This window comes from Maylandia zebra, linkage group LG10 (assembly GCF_041146795.1).
Source record: "Maylandia zebra isolate NMK-2024a linkage group LG10, Mzebra_GT3a, whole genome shotgun sequence".
Lineage (NCBI taxonomy): Eukaryota > Metazoa > Chordata > Actinopteri > Cichliformes > Cichlidae > Maylandia > Maylandia zebra.
In genome coordinates this window covers 4601943-4612045 of record NC_135176.1, presented here as the reverse complement: position 1 = coordinate 4612045, position 10103 = coordinate 4601943, and the positions used below count along the sequence as shown (strand labels likewise).

General features: G+C 41.6%; 1 protein-coding gene across 1 annotated transcript; it reads left to right on the top strand.

Annotated features, from left to right (window-relative positions):
• The first annotated feature begins 2759 nt into the window (after positions 1-2759).
• On the top strand, positions 2760-9171 carry msantd2 (Myb/SANT DNA binding domain containing 2). The gene is made up of 4 exons (XM_004567440.3): positions 2760-3213; positions 5644-5899; positions 5990-6053; positions 6176-9171. Exons 1-4 carry the CDS (start codon positions 2782-2784, stop codon positions 7095-7097), a joined length of 1674 nt encoding a protein of 557 aa, XP_004567497.1. The 5' UTR covers positions 2760-2781; the 3' UTR covers positions 7098-9171.
• Positions 9172-10103: the final 932 nt, after the last annotated feature.

Genomic DNA, 10103 nt, shown 5'->3' with positions numbered 1-10103 from the left:
AATCCCAACACCAATCAGCATCTCCAGAATTGATGAAGTCACTAAGGAAGCTGCGACTCCTCTAAATATATTTCATCACGGGCCACGTACAGCTGATTTTGGCCTTCCATGAGTCAGACCAGTGAAACTGCACATTTAATCCCTATGATTAATTAGTATAAGAAAAAAAGTGTAATTTTAACAATGCATGCATTTTTTTTCTGCATGATGAAATAAATGTGTCAGACTGGCTCTACGGGCTTAAATTGTAAGAAGAAAATGTTTAAAATTTACTTCTGGTAGCTCTTTGCCCAGACTGTCTTGTAATTACGAAACAGAAAATTGTTTGTTTCACAGAAAAAGTCCAATTTTTTCTACTACAGTCCCATTATTTAAAAAAACAAAACAAAAAAACTGTGAAAAATCTTTTCTGTTATTTAATTGTCTATCACTTACTTTACTACTTTAGTGTAGTATGAATGAAGCCTTGTGCAGGTCAATTAAGTCACAGTTAAAAATCTTATATTTATGCTCTCCTTTACTCCCAAAGCCATTCAGTAAGGCTAAATTAGAGTGTTTGCTAGGCCACTTCTGCTTCCTGTGGCCTTATGTTTGACACAGCTAGTCTAACAGCCAGGGGACTGGATCTATCAGCTGTGTTTGAGCTGTTTTTGATGTCTAGATCATTTTTAACAGAATTGTTATCTTTTATCATTTTTGTAAGTATTATTGCTGACTGTTTAGTACCGACCATACAAGTGCGTGCATTTGTTTTAACTGAATGTTTTTTTAGTTTATCTGATATGTGCATTTGCAGCTGTAGGTAATATCCTCCTGAAAAACAGCCTATTCGTTTATGTCCTCTGAAATGGAGATTTGTTTTTGGTCTTTATCTTTTAACTTATGAGTCCTGATGTACTAAATAGAGGACATCCTGGGCTTTCCATTGATATTTCAGGTGTTTGGGTGGCCTCTATTACTTCCAAAGACGAAGGAAATCCCCCAAAAAGTTCAGTGGGAGGGCATGGATGCAAGTTGTTAACCATGCTTGCTAGCTTTAGATGATACCAGCAGTCCATATGGACCAAATGCATTCTTGTCTGGCAGCATAACAAACCCAAACCACTAACACCAAAGAACTAAAACCGTGATATCACCGTGACATCGTGGTCTCTATTTGAGGGCCATTTCCTTCTTAAATAATACAAGTTAAAATAATTGATGACTAGCAGGTTCTTTCACACTTCACGCCGTGAGCCACCATGCACACTTCAGCATTCATTGGTCTAGGTGTAGACTGCTGGTGCTGCTTCCATACACTGCACATTCATAATATTGTCAATCCAAACACGTTATGTATTAATTATGTTTCTGTGTGAAATCCCAGAAGAAGAAAAAACCCTATACAAGGTGAAGGTCTATTAGTCTATTAATTTATGTTGTGGGGTTGGGTGTTGATACTGGAGTGCAAAAATACTGATGGAAGATGGACAAGGAAAGGTCAAAGCCATCAGATCCTCAGTTTAGAAAAAAAGAGAAAAGAAGAGGAGAAACAAGCAAAAGATACAGGTAAGCAGATGTGTCTTTGGATAACGGCAGGTATTTTGTATCCTGAAAAAAGATAACATAACATTTATTAGTAGGGATTGGGAAAACTGTAACAGACTGTAGACAGCATAATATTAATTAGCCATTAATTGGAAGATGTGTAATGTTGATTTGTCTGCTATTCTCAATGTATGATGGCTGTTTGTTAACCATTTGCATGCTCTACTCTCTCTCTCTCTCTCTCTCTCTCTCACACACACACACACACACACACACACTATCTAAAATATTTATCTGGTTAAATTCAGTATGGTGTACAGTATAATGTACAATCTTTAATGTGTGTGTGTGTGTGTGTGTGTGTTGGTGGAGGGGAGAGAGGGAGTGCTCGCCCAGGGCACCAAACAGGCCAGGACCCCCCTGCTTGTTATTAATCTCTGGCTCTCTTCCACAGCATGTGGAAGAGAGCTGTCTTCCTTCTGTCCTCCCAACCGGTCCGGCAGATGGCCGCGCTCTCCGAGCCTGGTTCTGCCGGAGGTTTCTTCCTGTTAAAAGGGAGTTTTTCCTTCCCACTGTTCCCAAAGTGTTTGCTCATAGGGGGTCATATGATTGTTGGGTTTTTCCTCTGTATGTATTATCATAGGGTCAACCTTACAATATAAAGTGCCTTGAGGCGACTGTTGTTGTGATTTGGCGCTGTAAAAATCGAATTGAATTGAACTGAACTGGTCTCATATTTGACGATTATTATTCGTACTGTTATGCGACGGTGGTTCAGGGGGTTGGGAACCTCATCTGTAACTAGAAAGTTGCCGGTTCGATCCCCCTCTGTCCTGGTTGTTGTGTCCTTGGGCAAGACACTTTATCCTACTGGCGTTGGCCAGAGGGGCCGATGGCGCGATATGGCAGCCTCACTTCTGTCAGTCTGCCCGAGGGCAGCTGTGGCTACAACTGTAGCTTGCCTCCACCAGTGTGTGAATGTGAGAGTGAATGAATAGTGGTATTGTAAAGCGCTATATAAATGCAATCCATCATTTTTTTTCATCTTTCCATCAAATGTGGATATTTTGCTTGTAAATCCTGTTGGATATCATTTTTTATTAATTGTAGTTCTTCATCAGTGAGATAGCAACACAAATGCAATAACTGAGTGCAATGAGAAACTGGTTTAGACTACATAATCCCTCCAGGATCCACGCCGTGCTTTTTTCCAAGCCGGACGTCACTTTCCCTCCCCTTAGCAACAGAGGCAACATGGCGGCGTCCAGTAACACAGAGCATTCTCCAGAGATATCGACGCCGTTAAAGGTACCGAAAACCGAGGTGCCATCCCCTGAATCGGAGGATTTGAGTGACAGTAATCAATATCACTCTAATCCCTCGACGCCAAACCGCTTCTCGCCTTTGAACGTGAGCTCGGGGGCTGCGGGCCGGAACACGGCCTCATCCTCCTCCAACAGCTTCACGGCTTGCCGAGGGATGTCGTGGACGCCCTCCGAGACAAACGCCCTCATCGCGGTGTGGGGTAACGAGAGGCTGACGGAGGCGAGGATGCAGCAGCTGGAGGTCGCCGGCACCGTGTTCTCTGGTAAGGCCCCCGGTCCTGCCATGTACGAACGGGTGTCCAGAGCCTTGTCGGAGCTGGGATACGAGAGGACCCCGTCCCAGTGCAGGGAGAGGATGAAGGTAAATGAGCTTCAGAGGATGCAACAATAGCTTTAACATCACATACTAACCCTCCATCACCAGCACCTGGACCTGTAGCTGTGACACTGAGGTGGAGCTGCTACCTGTTAATCTACAGTGTGGCTCACACGCAGATAAACAAGTTCAATCATATTTTAACGTGTTGTTTCTGCGCTCTGTGGACATGGCTGCACTCATCCCGCCTCCCTCACATGTACAGGAGGCTAATTGCGGCTGTCATGCCTGTTATTGTGCATCTTCTGTTTATAACCACTTCAATTATCAGAAATGATATCCTTTATTAGAGTGAAGTCAGTTCCCTTTGATTTATTCATCTGACTTCCTGTAACAGACACACAGATGAATGTTGCACACAAGTCATTAGAAAGGTCCTTAACACTTTATAATGATCATCACTCATATATGTTAAATAGAAACTCAGTCAAGTGTTATATTACTGTTAACAAACTGTAAAGTGATAATAATATTTTCCAGTTATTAATATTGCAATTTATATTGATTCATGTCATTAGTTTATTCAATCAAATTTTATTTGCACCATCTGCTGCACCATTATTAAATGTTATTGTTGTGTCATTACTGAGATTAACATACTGGACAAGCTGCCGCTGGCTCTGCTTTAAACTGCTCTGAGATCAGCTTCCATCTATGCTTTGTGTGGCTACCATTAGGAAGTAAACAAGCCCTCCTCATCATCACAGATGGGCTTATTCTTGTTAAGCACCTTGGCCAACATGTGTGATAAGCAAAACTTTGCATAACTAGACAGGAAGTCAGCTCCTGCCATGCTCAGTTTAATAAAACAGCGGTTCACTTGTGGCCATTCCAGGCTCCAGTTGCCTAAGTGACCCTCTAATGTATTTACTAGCAGGTCATATGTCAATCAACGGTATTCTTCACTCTCACTGGTTGTCTCTTCAGTCGCTCGCCTGAAAGTTGAACACGGGTCCCACCAACTTTGCATCACATGCAGTTATTTCACCCATGGAGACTTGAAGTCGCCAAAATATATCATTCACTTTCTAGAGTCTCTGGGTACCCACTTTACTGTGAATCGTGCGTATGGAAATTAATGCTGTTCTCAGATTGGTTGTTCTAGGGTACTTACATTCAGTCAGACTCATTCAAACAAAAGTAAATTTCTATTTTTGGAAAGCTGCAGGGAACTCTAGTTTTCTGGACAGGTTTTTGTCCATGTTAACATGGCCTGTGGGAACACTCTAGTAGAACCCAATGGATTTATCGGCAGGTAGATGTTAACAGCAAATGTTTTTATAATTATTATTATTTCTTGAAACAGCAAATGTTAGCTGTTTGCTAATATTTGCAGTCTTTAAAAAGGCAAAAAGAAAAAAGTCAATTTAAAAAGAAAAGAGACAGAGACACGTCCTTCAAATCTGAGCGTTGGTGTTGTATAGTTTGTCCACCAGATGGCACTGTAGAACTTCCCTGTTTGTAAACACCTATTTGGAAGACAGCCAGCTGTTTGGAACAGGGCAGAGTGTAAATGAGTAAACAAATGATTCCGTATAACAAAGTCAGTTTATGTTTTGTGTGTATGAAAGAAGAAAATATATGGTGTATATATAATATATATATATGGTGGTATACCGGCATATTGGATTTTTAAATAATGAAATTGTATTGGGTTTTCGACTGCTACAGTGCAATCATAATCGCAGGGTTTTTTGTTTTTCACAGATACATTTAAAGCGCTAACCTTTTTGTCCGTTTACATACACAGTGATTTTGATTTGTTGACGTAAACGCATACATCACATTGGTATGCGATAAAAACCTGATAAAGTGGATGCAGGCAGTGTCGTTCAAATTTCGATGTAATCTCCATTTAAATGGTGGTGCTGGATTTTTTCTTTTTGGTTTCATTTCAGTTCAAAATGTTGATGTTTCATCATCAAAAGTGCTGTTTTGCATTGTTTTGTTTTTGTTGTTGTTTCGGCATATGATAAGATCTGTCTCTGCCTTGGAGACCGATGAGGGCTGACCGTGTTGTGGCTGGATTAGGCATCTTGCTGAGGGTAGGAGAGGCAGGTGGTGAAGGAGGCAGCTAGGTATGAGCTGCACCTTTCAGGGCCAGGCATAGGTGTAACCAGCACCACAGCATTTGTCATCACAGTGTTGTGAATTAACTTAAAGAGCAGTAAAAAGTGTGATTTCTTAAATAAGCGTGTACTTATTGTTCTGTGCATTTAACCAAACTAGATTATTCATTACCCTTAAAGCAACAGGTGGTGTTTTAAGAATGCATTTAGGAGAAATAATTGCTACACAGATACAAAAAACTTACCTACTGACTATGTCAGCTTTTGGTAACAATGTAAAGAAGCGTAAAAATTGTAAAAATGTTCTTAATTGTGAAAGATGTGTTCATCCTCCTTTTACAAACAGACGCTGCGGCGCTGCTACAGCCGTGTGAAGGAGCACGGCATCGGTAAAAGGAAGAGCAGCTACACTATCGAGCAGCTGGAGAAGGTGTTCGGTCAGGGAGGCTGGGACTCCCAGAGCTGTGCCCCTGTGCTCATCAACAGCAGTGGGCTGTATCAGGAGATGGAGTCTGATGGTAGCACCCTGGAAGACTTCTCACAGGAGGACTGGTGCAACCAGGTGCTGGACTCGGCATTCCAGGAGGGAGACATGGAGACCGGTGAGTTTGGTGTTAGCTAGCGGATGACATCCAAAAAATATACGACACAGCAGGTGGTTTTGAACTCAGATTTGTGCTTTTTCCTACCAGACGAAATCCAGTTGCCTAAACACAGAGTCCTACAGATCCAAGCGGAGCTGTCAGAACAAACACAGTAAGTCAACGAGAATCAAGACTTATCCATCCTTGTAAATGCAACTCAGATTATGTTGGTGTTTATAAAATCTGCATAACCTCTCAAAAGCTGACATCACTGCTTTTTGATATTACACACAGAAAAAGGGACACAATGCAGACAGTGATCCATATTCTTGAGTCTGTGCAGCTGAAGTGGGAGCACTTTCAGACGTGGACTGAGTTTTCCCGGCTACACCTCTCCAACAAGCTGGCCATCTTTGCTGTGGGGTACAACACGCGCTGGCGTGAGCACGTGCGTTACCACTATGCTGAAATCAGCTCACAGGTGCCGCTTGGTAAACGGCTGCGTGAGTACTTCAACCCAGAGAAGCCTGAAGGCCGCATCATCATGACCAAAGTTCAGAAGATGAACTGGAAGAATGTCTACTACAAGTTTTTGGACATTACCATCAGCGAGGCGCGTTGCCTTGAGCTGCACATGGAGGTGGACTGGGTCCGTGTGTCCCAGTCAAAGGTGACGAGCTGCAGCAGAGGCACATCCCACTACCTCCTTCCTGGGGACATTCCCAAGGCGTATGGACTATACGCTATTGGCTACGAGGCAGCGTCGCCTTCTCATGGCACTGCTCAGACCTCTTCCCCGGGTGACAGTGAAGACCACAGCTTACCTCAGAGTGGGTTAGAGAATGGGGCTCAAAGCCAGCTTCATGGAGAAGGAGTAGAGCGTGGTGACAGGACTGGGGCTAAAGTCACTTACTGCTACCTGGGCATAGCTGAGGACAGGACCATACAGCAGTGTCTCTTTCAGCACTTTCAGGGCTCTGGCAAACACTATGTCCATGGTGAGCCCTCCGCCGTGACGCGGTTCCTGCAGGAGAACTGTCACAACGCTGGAACGAGTCAGACGGACGAGGCAGGTGAAGACTCACCTGAGCGTTGTGCCATTTACATCAAATTTATTGAGGTGGAGCTGGACTTCCTCTCTGCAGGCTCCCTGGTGGAGTGCCTGGAAACTGCTGTTGGCTATTCCTTAAAATACAACAACAAAGAAACGTTTTAACCACTCCTCACTGTTTCAGATTTGTACTGTTATAACTAACTTATACAGCCAATACGGCAGCAGGAAAGGTGTCTGTAATAAAGCATGGATGTGGAAGTTTTATGATTATCGGTGGATTTTCAAACTATGATCTAGTGAATTGTCTAAAAATTGTGAAAGGTGACCAGGGAGATAAAATGTTGTTGTTTTTTTAAAGGGGACCTGTTCTGCTCTGACTGTAGGACCAGGGCAGCTCTTCAAAAAGGGCCTTGATCTTATACTGGTCCTTGGTGCAGCTCATCCACTGTCAGAAACAAACACCTTTATTCCTCATACCTTCGTCTTACTTTCTCCTGATTGGCTGCCCCTCACAAACAAAAAGTGTGGCACTTCTGTTCTCTCAGCCAGAACTGTGCGCCCACGATGCCCAAATGAAACATTTCCACTCTTACTGGCATCTCTGTGAGGCTGATTATTTAGAGCAGTTTGGTTGACAGCGACAGCTTGCACATGTCACGAATACAATGGTCTACATTTATTTATTTTGTTTGACAAATAAATGCCACAAATGATCATACCTGAAAAAGTTTAATGTGTTTGAAAGTAGAAGTCAAAATTATTGTGTATCACTAAAATATGTGCAGGTGATTTTCTGCAGATGAGTCTGATTTACTTGTTCGTTTGTGTTTCAGTTGCCTCAAGTTGAAATTTTTTTTATCAAGTCTAAAAGGAACAGTATACAATACAGGAAACATAATGTACAGACACGTATGCCTAACCTGTTACAGGGAAAAACAATACAAGAAGTGTGTGTACTGTGTTTTTTAGGCTGAGGTGCACTATTTAAGGATCTGCTGCTTTTCCAGTGTAGATACATATTGCCTCATCAGGGAATGTTTGGTTGGCAAGGTGACTATTGCAGTATGCATCTGTCTACCTCAGTAGGATGTAGCAAAAATGGCAGCAAAAGGACCATAGTGTGTATTTATTCTGAAACTGCCTTTTATTTGACTGTCACAGTGTGGACACGAAAGTGTCTCAGAGTGATTATTGGTGGAGTTATGCCTTAATTTTGCACATGTAAGAGGGCTGCAGGTCGGGATGCTTCGGTTAAAATTTCAGGTCAGAAACGAAGAGTAAATATTAGCAAGATAATCCATCAATGCACCCTTACCTTTCCAAACAATATGCTCTAATAGCACTAAATATTTTTTGACTGATGAATCCAAAAAATTGGCTTTTAAAAAATCAAAAATCTTACAACATGTAAATTTGACTGATTTCCATTAGAGGTCTTCTCACCAGGCATGTTTGCTACCAAGTTTATTTGATATTATTGACAGTGGAACAAAGACTGAACCACTGATTAATGTGTTGTCTCTTTGCCTCATAAATATTTTTCTTGATTGTAATGTTTAGAAATTAAAGACACCATTGGAAAAGTAGTAGTAAAATATAGAAATTCCCTGATATCGTTCTTTAACTGAACCGCCCCTACTGACTGAACTAAGCAGCAGATGCATCATACACCATTTTAACAGGAGTGTAAGACACTGCGCAGTACCTGGAGCATCTCTGTCTGCAGCCATATCCTTGTGGATAATTAGACACTCTTCAGATCATACTGAGAAGTTATTAGCACCTCCCACATTCTGCTTTTTGCAAAACTAAATGGTGCCTGTGTTTGTGAAGTGTGCTCGCTTGCAGGTTTAAACCAGGCACAGCTATAAGACTATAAGCTGAAGAGGGTAACTGATCCTTGACCAATAATCCTTTCTGAACAGGATTTCTGAGGGTATGTGCAATGTGCCAGGAAAGGACTGTGTAGAAAAGAAACAACAGGTAATTCCATTGTGAACTGATGTAAATGAAATGTAATATTCATTTATATATATATAAAGAAAATTCTGGCTTTAGCAACCTTGCAGTGTTCATTTGTTTGGGTATACAGTATATAAAGATGAATATGATATTTTCTATTTTATTGGTTGACACCATGTCCTGTATGTGATTGTTTCAAAGTCACTGTCTTGTATGTTTACATGTTTGAAAAACAATAAAGTGGACACTCACTGTCATTTGCCACACAGTGAGAATGGAGGTTTTGCTGATGTGTGTGTGTGTGTTGAGCTTTAGGTCAGTACCTTGCGTACACCACACATATGCTATTAGAAGAAAATACTGGTGCTGCTACTGGTGATTCATATTTGAAGAGGTTTGCAGGTATAAAGTGTATGTAAAGACAAAGAATGACAAGGCAATGAGCTCATGCATAAATCTCAAGTATGTTTTCAATGAATAAACAGGGTGAGAGTCTGTCACAGCAATAACATGAACAGATAAACAGAATCACTAGTTAACCTAAACCAGCTGTAGGTGGAAGCTGAAGCACCCAGACACAACTAATCCGGAGAACATACATGGGTTCAAACCAAGGGCCTTCTTTCAGCAAGGCAACAGTGCAACCACTGCAACCTGGGCATCCCTGGACAACTTTCCTTCAGGATGAACTGGAGAAACCCTCTCAGTGCACTTTTTGTTCATCAGGTCAGTGTATTTTGCAATGGAAGGGAAAGTGAAAGCAGTTAGGCATGCTCAGACTAAACATGTCATTCCCCCATGAGGCCAGCAGATGGCCATAGCAAGCTACCACTGCAAAACAACACAGTGTAGGGTACACCTGATGGTAATTTTGCATCCCTGAGAATTGACATGAAGTGTAGCCTGCTTACAAACAGTATAAACATGTGATGACATAAAATTAGTGACACAGGTGTGGACTAAAATGCTGAAGGAGACCAAACAACAACTGACACTGTACTCTATACTTGACGTGTATGCAAAGGGACAATGCCACTGACCTTTTGGAAAGCAGCATTTGAAACTAGGACAAATATCTAGAGATTTTTCAGTGTCCAAATATCTGAAACAATATCGAAATCAGAGCAGTGTTTCATGTTCAAATAATAATAAAGTTACTAATAAAGAGTTGGTTTTTTTAAAATTATCTTTTTAATAATTTTATGA

What these genes read in the sequence shown, in the direction of transcription:
- msantd2 (XM_004567440.3), top strand. Translation starts at nt 2,782, where the DNA reads ATGGCGGCGTCCAGTAACACAGAGCATTCTCCAGAGATATCGACGCCG. An exon ending in GGAGGGAGACATGGAGACCG is followed by an intron (nt 5,900 to 5,989) that starts GTGAGTTTGGTG and finishes TTTTCCTACCAG; the next exon opens with ACGAAATCCAGTTGCCTAAA. An exon ending in GAGCTGTCAGAACAAACACA is followed by an intron (nt 6,054 to 6,175) that starts GTAAGTCAACGA and finishes TATTACACACAG; the next exon opens with AAAAAGGGACACAATGCAGA.